General features: G+C 37.5%; 2 protein-coding genes across 4 annotated transcripts in view; both read right to left on the minus strand.

Moving 5' to 3' along the window:
* Nucleotides 1–16,219, minus strand: part of LOC134752890 (histone H3-like) — a 115,691-nt gene that overhangs the window by 82,907 nt on the left and 16,565 nt on the right. The window lies entirely within an intron of this gene.
* On the minus strand, nucleotides 51–9,681 carry LOC134752912 (uncharacterized). Of its 3 annotated transcripts, none has more exons than XM_063688694.1 (2): nucleotides 9,550–9,681; nucleotides 51–311 (listed from the first exon to the last, which is right to left on the minus strand). In XM_063688694.1, exon 2 carries the CDS (start codon nucleotides 258–260, stop codon nucleotides 51–53), a length of 210 nt encoding a protein of 69 aa, XP_063544764.1. In that variant the 5' UTR covers nucleotides 261–311; nucleotides 9,550–9,681. The 3 variants fall into 3 exon arrangements, with proteins under 3 accessions (XP_063544764.1, XP_063544763.1, XP_063544765.1); XM_063688693.1 differs by lacking the exon at nucleotides 9,550–9,681 and adding an exon at nucleotides 5,044–5,309; XM_063688695.1 differs by lacking the exon at nucleotides 9,550–9,681 and adding an exon at nucleotides 4,934–4,952.

Consider the following 16,219-nt stretch of genomic DNA (forward strand, 5'->3'; position numbering starts at 1 on the left):
AGTCACTTGATGATGATGAGATGATGATGATGATTGTAAAAAAGCAGTTTTTAAAAGAGGACAAAGAAAGAGTTGTACAGCTTTTTGATGCCTGTCGTTTCTCGTTGACGGTGGCTTTGTAGGAGTTCGTTTTCGATCTTCAAGAGCATGTTGGTGTTAGAGCGGCAGAGGTGGTACTGTATGTGGGGTTCGAGGGGGGAGGACTTGGTGGTGAAGCGGTTGCCGGTCAGATAGGTTGGCTGGCAGGTGTGGGAGGCCATGGGGTACGTGGTATGCTGGCTTTGATGGCACCGGTGGCGGTACTACGGCTCCTGAAAAGAAAGGAAGTCGTTAGAATTTTGTACACCGAGATGAACCGGATATTCGGTTACTATACTATCCGGTATACGGCCCTTACCTATTTTAATATCCAGCCGGATGCCGGATAGTGACTTCTTATTCGGCCGGATACCGGATAGTAACTTCCGGTCCGTCTGTCTCGGCCCTTAGGGTTTGGGTTGGAGACTGCTCTTGCAAATATAATATAATATTCGTGTGAATTTTCCGTGGCAAAAACTCGGGGCAAAACTAGGACAAAGTTAAACGAAAGTGGTAATAGAACAATCATAGAAGATTTTATGTTCCGCAGACTTGATCAACATACATTGCCTCTACCAAGCCATAGACTAATAACACTATCCCAATCCCCTACACCGTCAATCCCCCAATCCCCTTGACCAGCGCGTAACCAAAACGCTGCTTATTTTAAGCAGTGGTTCTATAAGTATCGAAGGAAGTGTATTGCATAACAATTTACAACTAGTATTACAAGCGGAAGGAGTTGAAAATAGAGCTCCGGTTAGTCCGATTATAATATTAACTGAAAATTGTTGAGCATTTGACTTTTCGTTCGTCGCGACATCTAGTAGCAGCAGTACTGATAAATCCGCTACTTGACACTAGATGTCCACGAAAATAAGCAGGGTTTTGGTTACGCACTAGGGCCCGTTTCTCAAAAGCTTGTAACCTGTAATACAAGCGTATGTCACTTTTTGACAGCTTTTGTTAGAAAGGGACTTCCACTTGTATTACAAGTTATAATACAAGCTTCTGAGAAACGGACCCCTGGTCAAGGGGATTGGCGGTCTAGTGTTATTAGTCTATGACCAAGTCAATACCATAGTCACATCACATTAGTCACCTAACACACAGTGGCTATACCAAACAGCTGTTTATAAAGTGTTTAATTCCTAATGATGGGGATTAGGAATTAATTAAAATACTTTATAAACAGCTGTTTGTGTTATTTGTGTGTAATTCCTAATGATGGGATTAGGAATTAAATACTTTATAAACAGCTGTTTGGTATAGTCACTGTTTTTTCAAGCTAGGTAATGTTTGGCATGATAGACAATATCATAAGTTAACTTTAATTTCTACTAGGTAATTTACTGGCAATTCCATTAAATTATTTCTGCGCTTGTATGAAAGTTCATACGTTCATTTACTCTCATTCGTATAAAATAGAGTCATGGAAATTATATCGCAAACATATTTTCTAAAACCAGCCTAATCCATACTAATATTATAAATACGAAAGTCTGTCTGTCTGTCTGTGTGTTACCACTTCACGCTTAAACCGCTGAACTGATTTAGTTGAAATTTGGCATAGAGATAGTTTAAGTCCCGGGAAGGACATAGGGTAGTTTTTATGTCGGAAATCATCCCTAAAGAGAGTGAAAAGGGGGGTGAAATTGAGAGATTTAATGAATTGCCTGATAATTGATGTCAAGCAATTAAACTTATGCTCAAATTGAATGATTGCTATTACATTTTATCCAGGCGCTATACTTACTCTAGCTGCTGTTACTGATACCACGCAGACGAAGCCGCGGGCGAAAGCTAGTTATAAATAAATTCTTACTTTTGTACAATCACTCACGCACAAGCAAACTGTTGACTATATCACAATAGTGTGGCTTGATGCAGCTGTGCGGTGGCTAGCCGGACATTTGATACATTTGTATCATCAGATATTAAGATACAAGGCGATACGGTCGTAGATGAACATAATAGCAGACGCGACATTCAAAGAACGTGTACCCAAAACCATCCAGGGTTTCTCATACTTATAATTCACTGGTTCTAGTCCGACCGATGTTTCGATTTCAGGAGAAAAACCATGTTTAAATTTGGTACACATAGGTATGTAAGAGATAGAAAGAGAATGGAAGCATTTGAAATGTGGTGCTGGAGGCGAATGGAAGGCATTAGTTGGAGAGACAGGATAACGAATGAGGAGGTGCTAAGAAGAGTGAGTGAAAGAAGAGCTATTCTGAACACTATTGCAAATAGACGCGGGAAAATGATTGGACACTTAATACGACACGACTACTTCTTTAAAACTATCCTGGAGGGGCGGATAGGAAGGAAGCGGGGTAGAGGAAAACCCAGACGCAGCTTTTTAGATCAAGTGAAAGAAAAAGTAGGGGTCGTGTCGTATCAAAAAGTCAAAGAGCTGGCGCGGGATAGGGAAAGCTGGAAGATACTCCACCGACAAGAGAATAACTCTTAAGTTAATGATGATGAGGTATGTAAGTTTGTAACGGATGAAAAGAGATTGCATGTAGCGGAAATGAGAATGTTAAGATGGATGTGTGGTGTGACAAGAATGGATAGGATAAGGAATGAGTATATAAGAGGAAGCCTGAAAGTTGCACCTATAGTAGAAAAAGTAAGAGCGAATCGCCTAGCGTGGTACGGACATGTAATGCGGAGGGATGAAAGGCATGTGACGAGAAAGGTATTACGAATGAATGTGGAGGGAAGTATCGGGAGAGGAAAACCGAGGAAAAGGTGGATGGACTGTGTGAGAGATGATATGAAACGAATGCGAGTGAGTGATGAGATGACGGGCGAGAGAGGTATGGAAGAAAAAGACAGCTGCGCCGACACCAAATGAATGGGATAAGGGCAAGCGAATGATGATGATGTAAGTTTGTAACTTGTAACCCAAAGATGGATATGTTTACATGTTCACGTTACAACGTAAACAAACGAATTTTAAACATGGGGGCCACTGTTGTAAGTAAGAAAATTAAATAATAACTAATTTTTACCATAAAAAAAATCTAGCTATGGTTAATATACATCCAATTACTTAAAAATATCTTCTATAATGTCAATATCCAGAGAGGAAAATGGGGACTACGTTTGTATGGAGAAACGGCCGTCCCCATTCCTCTTAAATTCTCTAAGACCTTATATGTATAATATGATTCAAATACAACTTTAGAGATGAAAACGTTTTTGAAAAAGCTTTTAGTAGGCACATTCATGAGTCCCTTCTACATTTTCTCTTACTCTATGTACATTTCAATAACATTTCCATATAAGCGTTGACAAAGAATTAAATGTAGGTGAAGTTATTAGTCATCATTAAATTATTGTGTTAAGTGAAATTGGTTTTGAGTAGTTTAAACTATTTAATTATATTTATGTTACTGTAAGTTAAAGTTAGTGCCTCAGCGTCTTACGTAAGCGAACCAGGGGTCGGAAACCGGTATTTGCTCCATACAAAAATACCGGTATTATTACGTTCTTTTTCGTTCTTTTGTTTATAATTTCATTTTTAATGGGACGTTTTAAAAATGCAAAATTGTTTTCTAAATACATGATTCAGTCCTACGTAATGAGCATAAAAAAATTCTAAATATTGGGCTTTTTCGGGGTTTTTAAAAAATACCGGTTCCGAGCCCTGAAGCGAATAACTCGCGAACGCGAAGCGGCGCGGCGGGCCCACGGCGTTCGTAACGAGATCGCCCACGTAGGACACTTCTATAGGTATCAAGGGATTAATTCACCCCGAGATGCATCGGTTCGCTTCGCGTTCGCGTGTTGTTCGCCTACGTAGTACGCTGCGTAATTCAAGAATTGTAAACTATTTTTTTAAGTTTAATTCTAAGCTGCATGTTTTCTATGTACCATGTATGTTGTGGAAATGAATAAAGTTTTTATCTATCTAATAGTGGCCGTTGTACAGTCAGCTGCGAAGAAAAGGCACCCCCCCCCTGCATACAAATTTCTGTGAATTTGTATGGACGTGGGGTACCTTTTCTCTGCAGCTGACTGTACAAACAGCAACACTGTTGACTGTACAGCGGTGAACCTTATTACCAAAGGCCTAAGGTCCACCGCCTACAGTTAACAGTGTGGGCAATGGTACGGCCGTAGCCGTACGGCGGCGTTTAAATACGGCGTTTCGTGAACCAATGATTTCCTTTGGCAGGATTGGCGAATTTTGAACGTATCTTTGTCATGGTGTTATTTAATAAAACTATAACTGAAGGTGAGGTTGAATACCTAAATATTATCAAAGATAGATATAACTCCGTAATAGATGGATACAGTCTAAGGAAAAAACGTGCATCGAAAATAACGAAAATTTGATTCTCGATCAGATGGCACCACTACCTTTGGCCTACTCTCGTATAGAGGGCGTTGACGGTTTCGTTTGTTATTTAACACTTTTAACGCATATCAGTGAAAGAACATGGGTCAAAATCATAAAAATAATTAATGCGAATAAAAAAAATCATTTATCCATATTTTAATACATTTTGTCGTATTTTTATAAATCTTCATTTTTAGTTTTAAAGTGTGTCGATAGATGGCAGTGAATTTACTGTGGATACAAAATTGACTATGACAGTACAGCTCTATCCTATTATATCCTCTTTGATATTATGTAGGTATGTAGTATGTACCTTACCTAAGAAATATTTTTGTATGAATGAATACCTAATTGCACATTTTATATATGCATTTTTTTAAAGAACTCGTAAAATTATTATTGAAAATAAATGTGGTTAATTGTAAATAACGAATATGATATTGATATGAAATGTTAATATTGTTAATACTGAAACTATTATCATGATCGTTTTTCACATACCGTTTTGCAAAAAAAGAATATAATTCTCCTTTTACTTTTTTAATCCTTTGACAGGAATAAGGTCAAAAAAGAATACCTAGTATTCCTTTCTAACCACCACACATTCTCACCTTATAAGAGTCCAAGTGCACAGCGGTACAACACTAAATTAAAGTCCAAATATTCTCACAAATCAGTATAATTTAGCCATATTGGCGAACAACCACATGAGAGCAGTCATGATCCACCCGTCCCCGTCTTTCAAATACATCATCAATCCACCATTTCGTAAATTAGAAAATTATCCTGAACGCAACGCTATCGCCAATGCGCGCAATGAACGCGTCCGTTGGCGGCGCGGGAAAATTCAAATTTCGAACACGAGCGGCGGCCGTGTACGACCGAGTACGACAAAACCGTGTTCTATTGCTAAATTGCTGGAGAAGTTTAAATGAATAAGTACGCAATATTGTCGTTAATTCGTCGTCCAATGGCGTACGCGAATGGAGATGTGTGGATGTCGGGAATTGGGACCACTTGGCTGGCAGGGTCAGGCAATCATCGGGTCAAGATGGTAGCGTGGGGTACCGTGGGGGGACGCGGTGGTTCCGCCATCTTTAATTCTTTCGCTGATGGAGGGCCCGAAGCTCAGTAAGTCAGCGTTTTTTGAATAGGGTAGTTGTCATTGATTTATGAATGATAGCAGTCGATCAGGTTTGTTTTGAGGTGATAGTCAAAGTCTGACAATCTCACTTTACTGACAAAACGCTCCTAACAAACTGGCAATACATCGTGACGTCACCATGTCAAAGAAGCCGTTTCGATGTATGGAAAACAAGGAGATTGCGATTTTGTCGGTGAAATACGCAATAGCGTCGTAACTACAATTTTTTTTTAAAATAAAATGTAAGGAATCGAATGGTACCATTATTTTTTTTCTATTTGGATGTTTAAAAAAAACTTACATTTTGAAACTTTGAGGTCTTGTATTTTTTTATTAAGTTTCGAATTTATTGTGATAAATTGCTCATTTTCTATCTAATGAACTAGATTTAGTTATGAAATTCAAAATGTGTCAACTACCCTATTTGCTTGTGACAAATTGTACTTGTGAATACCTTGAGCTGGTTTCAAATATAATACACCTATCTAAAAACTTAATTTATTTAAACATTATTTTACAGAACACGATAGTTCCAACAAACGGTAGACATAATGCCAGAAGGCAGTCTCTACCAGTCAACTGTTGTTCTTCATTGAAGAATACATTCACTTTGAGAGGTTCTAAAAACCGGATCGCCACCAGATAATTAACAAATCATTAAAAAATGCAATTTAATGTTTTTCGCTATGGATTATTAAGACTGAAATTAAATACGGATTAAACAAAGTTGTCTTATTTTTTTGGTTTTCTCGTATTCGATATAAAAAGTAGATTGTTTAACTCGGGTGAAAGGCACCAAACATCATTTCATCCCTTTGTTAACGATCTTCTATACTAATAGCTCCAGTTTAGCCTATTGTGACGGAAGGGTAACTACGGAACCCTACACTGAGCATGGCCCGACATGCTCTTGGTCGGTTTTTTTGGCCTATAAGCCAAATCAACCAAAAATATACAAACTAAAGAATACATACACAGTTTTGGCGCAATTCCCGATATACCTTTACCCCCAGGATTCATAAAACTTACGGGCCGGATTTAGTTAAATTATGTTTTATCTCTTTCTTACAAATTATAGACATAGTATAGTAGTTATAGACATGAAACCGAGCGACCAGGGGTAAGAGAAAGACATATTCATGTATTGACAGGTTAATGTATGGCAGCATAATCCTTTTTCTCTTTCACTTTTATAAATTTCGGTATTTCGCCATCGCCTCCTACCTATGCTGCCATAACCCGACCATGAAAAAAAACCCGGTCGGTGATAAGGACAAAGCATGGCACTATTTTCTCTTTCCTCTTATATGAATCGCAATAAGACTATCTTTCTCTATCAAAGAGTGTCAGGCCCTTGTTACAAATACATAAGTCAAAATGACAGATAAAGACAAACGATTTATAGCTCTCTTATCGAATATTGACCTTATCGTAAGGATTTCCATCCTTTCTCACATCACGAAAACTTCTCAATAAGACAACTTCTCGTCAACAAATCCTGACGAAAACCGACCATTGCTCTCGAGTGTAGGGTTCCAACAATACCGGTAATTCACAAAAATACATCTATTATTCAATGAAGAGATAACCAAGGAAATCAGTCCACAATGGGCAAATAAAACGCTATGCTAATGCACACGAAAAATTGGATACCGGGTGTGTCAGTTCAAGGATTACAGAGGGTATATATATGGTATAGCACCTCGGAGTAAGCCTTCCCTAACCTACAGCACAGAATAAGTAATAGTCATAGAATATGAACGGCCACGCACCGCCCCGCCCCGACTCGAATTACCTCGCCCCGCGACAGAAATCTGGCGGACTTCTGGCGTACTCTCAGTACTATGTGGTACTATTTTTAAGCAACTTACTCACACTATGCAAATGACGCGTGTACAGACGTGCCGTTCACACATAGAAACGCAAGTGATTTTTGATGTATAGCGTGTCCGCCCTGTGCCTACAGCATAATTCGAGGCTCTCCACTGTTTGCACCCAACGTGTACAGTCAAGGGCATAAATATATATATACATTCCCAAAGTTTCAAAAATATGTGTACGCTCTTACACCTTAGACAATAAAGGCGTGTTCACATATTTTTGAGCCATTTGTCTGGATGTATATTTTTGCCTTCGACTGTACATGGTTTCTTCGGCCATCTGAGCAGGACAGGGCCAGAGTCTGGAATAGCTCATAATCACTGGCCGAATGGTAAGGAAGTGTAGGGAGGGATATATGGCCACGCGTTGCACAAACAGAATAACGTCAGAGAAAAAAGCCACAGGCTAGCCCAAGATAGAGCGGCTTGGAGAGCACTGGTGAAGTATCTACAGCCGTCACGTCCCTCAGCCATGAGGGTACGAAAAAGAAGAAGAGAACCTACAGCATAGATTAGACATAGACGGCTAATCCCCTCGACATGCTTGTAACCAAAATACTGCTTATTCGTAGTCGACATCTAGCGTCAAGCAGCGGATTTATCAGTTCCGCTACTCAACACTAGATGTCGCGAGTTGAGCTCATTCCACAGCCGGAGCGTCCGCGGGAGGAAATTCCTGTTAAACCGCACAGTGCGCGACCATTTAGGTTTTAGGGGTGGGGGGGGGGGCGCTTACGAGCCGGATCTTATTCTACACCTCTGCCCCGAGAAGATTTAAATCCCTCCTCAATTGGAGGACAAACAATTCTTTAGAGCCTTGCCACTTTTGAGGCCATTGCCATTAGGTACGTTAGGACTAATCTTCAAATAGTTTCGCACGCTCAATTCCAAAATGGCGCTGATTTTTTGCGACACCAATGACTACGCGTGCGTTGTCGCAGTCCACGGATTAATTGAAATTTATTGGTGGCAATTAAACTTTGCGTCGGCAAGACGGCGATTGCGATCTGCCACGTGTACAGTCAAGGGCATAAATATATATACATTCCCAGTTTCAAAAATATGTGTACGCTCTTACACCTTAGACAATAAAGTCGTGTTCACATATTTTTTTAGCCATTTGTCTGGATCGATATTTTTGCTTTCGACTGTACTTCTGGGAGGACTTGTGTTGGTCATTACGTTCGTGAACGTTTGAAAATAAGCTTTAACAAACTGGCACAGCGACCTTGTCAGTAGAAAAAGGCGGCAAATTTTAAAAATGTACGCGCGGTGAGTGGATTGCTCCTTTATAAATTCGTCAAGTCCGTCTGGTCGTCAGTCCGTCTGCATGTCTGTTCTACGGGCCTTTGTTCCCTGACAATAAATGTTTTTTTTTTTTTTGATAGCGTATAACGTAAAAGCCCAATAAAAATCCGCTACGCAGCTGCCGGGCAGGCGCGGCACCGCTTATGGTCGGTTGCACCAAACCGTCTGTCACCGTTTTACCGTTCGCTAAACTTTATTGTATGGAAAGTTCCATAGTGCTTTGCTGCTTGATGTTAATCAGTCTGTTAATTGTGGTTGGTGCAACTGGCCCTTAGTCTCTCAGCGCAGGGCCAAAGTACGTTAAGTACGAACAAAGTCGTTATCAGTGGTAACTAAGAATTTTTTTTCTCACCTTTTTATCACTGAGAACAGTTGTTACCAGACATTATTAGCGGGACTTATATTGACCGGAAAATGGGCCGTGATTACATTTTGTATTGTTTTTGAGCTCCCGATATTACCGAGAACGCAGCCGACGCGCACGAATGAGGGTAGACCAAGCGCGGTCTACACAACTTTGACACCCACCCGCTATCTTCAGTCACCCGTGAACAAGATGCATGTAACTGCGTCGAAATACCAGGAGCTCAAAAACAATACAAAAGGTAATCACGGACCATATCCCGGTCAAGATATATAAGTCTAGTGAAACTAACCGTGAATCATTCAAAACTCTTATTATTCGCGGTCTTTCAAACAGTGTTACACAAGGTATTCGGTACACACAGTCAGGTGGATATGGATGGAATTCATTCATAAACTGAATTTAAAACCTTTTTACTTACCATTAACAGAAAACCTAGCCGCGTGAAATACTGCTCTCAGATGTCGTTTCCAGTTGTATGCTTCAGACGTAGGCAATGCAGGTTATCCATCAAAAGGCTAGACTGAAGATTGAAAGCTGGTAGCTGCTTCGTCTGGAAAAAAGAAAATGGCGTATGTTAAGATCATATCGATTAAATAAACAAGAGGAACACCAGTAACGCGAGTCAACATAATTATTATCTCTGTATTCCTATTTGTCGCCGCTCCACGTGATCGCCGCCATACATTAGGCGGGAATAGATGGGAATGATTCATATGAATGCACCTTTTTCCATATGTGCCCGGCGACAAATTTTGTCAAATTGAGTAGATAAGTGTCACGTGCTTCATATTTTTATCCCCAAATATATTGACACTTTAAATTCGCATCATCAATAAATAAACCCGCAATAAAATGTGATTCGCTATATTTTTTTAGGAAATTCGCTCAACACTTAAATACGTTGTATTCTAAGACATTCTAACTACAGTCAAGATACATCATACTCAAAAATATGTCCCATAGCTCTTATGTCAGCGAATTAAGAACTATTGGGACATATTTTAGATGCACCCATATTTTGACACTTGACTGTACAAGGAGTCTTATGTGGTTCACGTTAACTCGTATTTCGAAAAGCTTTAAAGTTAAATAAATACTTGTACCTGAAGAAAATATCTGGTTCCTGGAGTTTTTTTCAAAAATATTTATATTTTTTAATTAAAATAAGAAATATAAAAGGACGTACAAAACTTTTTTTTATGGATTGAACTCTGAAAACTCCAGATTGGTGAAAAAGTTTTCCAAGTTTTTTTCAACTGCTACCTCTCGTAATAAATTATCATTCATAAGGTAACGTCAACACTCAACAGTTACATAAAGCGTGGTGGTATAAAAACGTTTCGCTTTATCGCTTAAATTACAAGCAGTTAGAACTGCTTCCGATCATTGCTTGTTCAGAAGATTGCGACTGATTCCATACACAACCTCTACACATAGAGTAACTTATACTAGAGCGGTACTGTCATAGTAAATTTTGTAACCCCAGTAAATTCACTGCCATCTGTCGACACACTTTAAAAACTAAAAATAAATATTTATAAAAATACGATAAAATGTATTTAAATATGGATAAATGATTTTTTTATTTGCATTAATTATTTTTATATGATTTTGACCAATGTTCTTTCACTGGTATGCGTTAAAGTTATAAATAACAAACGAAACAGTCAACGCCCTCTATACGAGTGTAGGCCAAAACTAGTGGCGCCATCTGATCGAAAATCAAATTTTCTTGATTTTCGAGGCACGTTTTTTCCTTAGACTGTATCCATCTATTACGGAGTTATATCTATCTTTGCTCTACATGAGAAAATATCTAATGTTGTTCATACCCGATGAGTAAGTTAATCTTGACCTGTAGTTTCAATACATTTTTTAAGCCAATAACGTAATTTTTCACTCAAAATATATTGGAATAATAAATAGGTATCTGTATGTACTTTTATGCGTCGGGAAAACGTGTATATCGACTATATCGTTTATCGTTTGTTTATCGTTCGTGTATCGTTTATCGTTTATTTTTTCTGAATTACAAACTAGATCCCTTTCACGCAAGTGTGTTTCATGGAAGGACTCTCGTATCACTTTTCCATAGGGCAATTTAAATTTTATGAAAAACGAATAGAAAAATACACCGTTTTGTCAATATTAGCATGTTGCTTAAAAATGTATACAATACACCAACATAGCAAAACACAAAAAGCACAAAACGTCATTAAAAAAAACGATTTGACAAGACGATACCTAGCTTACATAATTAAAAAAAACATTTGTACTTACTTTCAAACGTCAAAAACAAACAAAAATAAATCAAAAACTTATAAGTACATTAAAATAGACGTGAAGAGCTGTCACTCTTCATTGAAAAACTGTCATCCCTATTACAAACGTAAGGATTATCACTATCAGAGTTAAAATAACTATGGACAACGCTTAGAGCAAAAGCTAGTGCACCCATAGAAAAATCTAGAACTAATTTAGCACAACAAAAGTACCTATCTTATGCGAAATCAACCACGTGAAGGGAAGCATGTAGTTTCATCTCCAATCAAGCGCCAATTTAGCCTGCCACTCAACTGTACACCTTGTCGCATTGACGCAAGGTCTAAATTAGATGATGAGCAGCCGTACGTGTTCTTAAGTGAAATATATGGCCGGTTAGTTTAAGCTAGACAGAGCCAGTTCTTGCCGGTATTGGTAAAAAATGCATATTTCTTCAGTTTTTTTTTTTAGGTTTTTTTATGAGCATGCGATATGAAATAGGTATAAAGATATTATAGAGACTATTTATTTGTGCTATCAACAAAAATCTTACATTTAGGAAAAGGTGGTAGAAAAACAAATTCATGAAATGTAATTTAATACAAGCTATATTTAAAAAAAAATATTAGGTGCTGTCAATATGTAGCCGTGGAGCCAATATTTAATTATAAATACCTAGTTTTTAAGAACTTAAATAAGTTTAATTACTCCCAACACAAGCTATTTTTTGCTTACAGGGAGGGTCCATCCCTTAGCTTATATAACTTATATTCCTCGAGCATCTTACAAAAAATATTATTAAATATTTAATCACTAAATATCCTTCATGAACTAAATTCATAATAATGTAATTTGTAATTTCACACAAAAGAAAAAAAGATGCTACAATCACAATTTACGTTACCGCTCACCATAAATCGTACACCGGAAAAAAAACTCACCAAAAAGCGTCAACCGCCACCGCCATTAATGAGAACTTCATCTTAAAAAAAAGTGAATTTAAAAAATCAAAATGGCGTCAGATGCGCGCGCTCTGAAATCCAGACAGTGTCTGGTTGCATGAGCAACTAAATTGTCGGAATGAGGGGACTACAATTGGGCCCATACAATGACCAGTGTTCAGTGCAGTCAATTACATTTTAAGGACAACTTGATTTATTTCATATTGAGGTTTTTCAAGATTTTGACACAAATAGTAGAAAAAAACGTTTTGTTAAAGTTTTTCAGTGCGGTTTTATATACTGAACACGTGTGACAGATGCTATTGGTACACAAGGCTTCAGTGAAAATCCTGTATCCTCATTGCCGAAAAAATATGAAAAAAAAGTTCTCAAAATGGACTTAAATTCTAACATTTCAAGCAATTTATAACATCATGCCATTTAAAATTTAGATCGCATTTTAAATTCAAGTGGATAACGGTCAAAAGGTAACCCAAATTAATTTAACTTTAACCCCAAGATTATTTTCCTATAACAACATTACTGCCATCATTTTATCAAGTTTTATGTCGTCCGTTTTGCGAACAACATGTTTGTCTCGCAACGAGAGCGGATTGGCAAACTTAAGTAAGATTTTGACTCTTATTTCTAAATTCCCTCTCCCTAAACCTATCTCTAATTTCTCTGACAAATAATGCTCCACGAAAACAGGTTTATATTTCTGGAGATTAGTCTATCGCTGACCAGTCAAAATTTAACAAGCAAAGCGACTTAAAACGAACAAAAAATCCAAAAATCGGCTCAATCGTTTTGGCGCTACATATCTTATTATCTACATACAACCAAAGAATTAAATTTCTGAACCATTTCGTATCTTGTAACAGTGACAATCTATATGAAAGTCGCTAGTGACCTCAGGCCAATCAAATTCGATTTTTCCAATAATTAATTCCCAGCAAGCTGGAAATCGCTTTAATACCTTCATTTGGTCCTAAATGGGTGTAATCCGAGCAAAGATTTATGCACACCTGGGATGAAGCAAATTCAGTTTATACGCATTTAGGACCAAATGAAGGTATTAAAACGATTTCCAGCCTGCTGGGAATTAATTCCTCGAAAAGCTTTTTTTGGATCTAATTTGATTGGCATATTTACACACCGTACATGCATAGACGGGATTGGCGATATTTTTGCCAAGATCGTTTTTTTTTTTTCAGATCGCGATTTTTGCCAGTCGCAATTTTTACCATTTTATTACTTCTCAATAGCTTCCTTTCCCGGAAGCATTTCTAACCATTCGCATATAATCCCATTTTTTTTATTTTCCAAATTTCCAGTAGCTTATTTTCCTGTTTCGTTTTCTAACCATAGACATAGACAGCGATCTTAACCTTTCCCATAATATAATATTGTCTTCGGTTACCGCGATAGTTACTCATGAAATAAAACTATGAAACTATGAAAACTATTTTTTTTTATTGCGTATATATATATCTTTACTTGGAAATAATTGTAGTGTATATAACTAGCCTTATGAACCGATTTTGCATGTACAACCAGCCTTAAAGTTTGTAGTCTATGATTGTTCATTATTTTAGTATGTGGGTATTTTTGCACTTTGTAATTTTTCCTCAGTCACCCGTTGACCACGAACGCTGTAAAGGGTTCGAAACGTCGGGATGTATTATAAATTCAATATACGCGATATAATCCGTTTTCATAGTTTTATTTCGTTCCCATAATAGTTGGGTAAAAATACAGGTAACGTCTTTAAGCCACATTCGCAAAATCTAGTTCACACCAGTAATATAACAAAGGTTATTTTCTGCAGAACGCTGGCCACGACTAATTCGTACGCTACACTGGTTTGTACCGCTTTTAGAACCAAATTGTCCTATAAGCCCTAGGGGACCTAATCGACCTAGCAAATTATTTTTGCAGATATTTATTTACGTGCAAGTATCCTGAATTCAAAAAGGGTTACCCTTTTATGAATTCAAAAAGGGTTACCCTTTTTTTAGGATATCTTTAACCTTTTATCTGTGTATGATCAGGATCCTAACCGAATTTTTATTTATTAAAAGGGTAGCCGTTGGTACTATGTACTTTCATTTTAACATCATGTTTGACACGGTAAACAATAAACTTATTCTTATTCTTATTCTTAATCATGTTTTTGCATTTAATTTATGACCACCACTCACAAATGAAAGATATAACAAATAAGAATGAGGTTCATTTGAGTTTTGAATGTCCCATAAAACGACGAAGAACGACTTTTTAGAACGCCATTTTACGAATGGCAACATATTTCAAAGAAAGTCGGGGAAATCACAGATTAAATCAAACTTTACAAAACTTCAACAGTAGCAGATCGTAATAGACATCCTACTGCTCAAAATCAGACTAAAAAATTATATGGTAGCTAAAAAATTATAAATTTAAATTTAATATGACGAAACATTATGCGCAATCCAAAACTCGTGTCAACATCAAATTATGTCAAGTTTTTTTACAAACTTTAACAAGTAGGTAAAATAGTTTTATATTTATTAAATTAATAGGTACCTATTCGCGCAATTCAAGTCACATTTACCAGAAATTTTGTTCAACGTAAATAACTGTGACGTTTTCAAGCAAAACATACCTACTAACATGAAAAACGCTGGCGCATTTGCTGGAAACCCCCACTAATAATCCCAAACAGACGGACAGACAGACGCACGAGTGATCCTATAAGGGTTCCGTTTTTTTCCTTTTGAGGTACGGAACCCTAAAAACATGTCAAAAAAACAATTACGCGGTCGACTGTACGCAGTAAACCCCGCCTAATGTCATTCATTTCGTCGCTAAGCAAAATGGGGCACGGGACCTGTCCCAAGAGCCAATAACATTACGGAGAGAGGTGGCAAGCCGTCTCTTTTACGCGGACGGTCTCATAGGCACATTATGCTGTTAGGTTTTCCAATATTAAAGATATAATCTTAAACATTGCTTTTTGATGAAAACCTCCAGGATTATATGCATATAATGATATACCTATACATATATAAAACAAAGTAGCTTCCTGATGTCTGGATGGATGTCTGTCCCTCTTACCTCTGTGGATCTTTAAAACTACACAACGGATTTTGATGCGGTTTTTATTAATAGATAGTGATTCAAGAGGAAGGTTTATATGTATAATACATCAGCATTGCACCCGTGTGACCCGTGCGAAGCCGGGGCGGGTCGCTAGTACATATATAAACAACTCAACAATTTCAATCCCTATGAAGTATCACGATTCACGAGCACTATCCATACTATATCCATACTAATCCATCCATACTAGTATCATAAATGCGAAAGTGTGTCTGTCTGTCTGTTACCTCTTCACGCATAAACCGCTGAACCGAAATAGTTGAAATTTGGTATAGAGATAGTTTGAGTCCCGGGGAAGTACATAGGGTAGGGACACTTTCGCATTTATAATACATATTAGTATGGATAGTATGATAATACTGTATATTTTTTTTAATACAGTTGCTCAAAAAGTGCTACTTTACGTAGCTGTTTAGCGTGCGGAAAGTTGGTATTCGCGAACTAGTGCTTTTTACTTTTCTATTTTTTTTAAATTCATACTTATTCCAATACATGACATGACTACTTATGACTTGACCATTTGAAAATATTTTCCCTTGAAGGTTATTGCTGTTTAAATGGTCAATCGATTAAGAATGGTCCTTCAAACGCCTCATACTCTTCAGAGCTCCATGTAACCAATCAACGTTATATAATATACAATAGACATTCAGCTCTTTCAGCCGAGGTTCACATGGAATTAGATCCTTGAACTCTGGGACCTAAACCAGTAAAGTTAGAACTTCCATCGTCCACATTGTT

Source organism: Cydia strobilella, chromosome 25, assembly GCF_947568885.1.
Source record: "Cydia strobilella chromosome 25, ilCydStro3.1, whole genome shotgun sequence".
NCBI classification, from domain to species: domain Eukaryota; kingdom Metazoa; phylum Arthropoda; class Insecta; order Lepidoptera; family Tortricidae; genus Cydia; species Cydia strobilella.

What these genes read in the sequence shown, in the direction of transcription:
- LOC134752912 (XM_063688694.1), bottom strand. Translation starts at nt 260, where the DNA reads ATGGCCTCCCACACCTGCCAGCCAACCTATCTGACCGGCAACCGCTTC.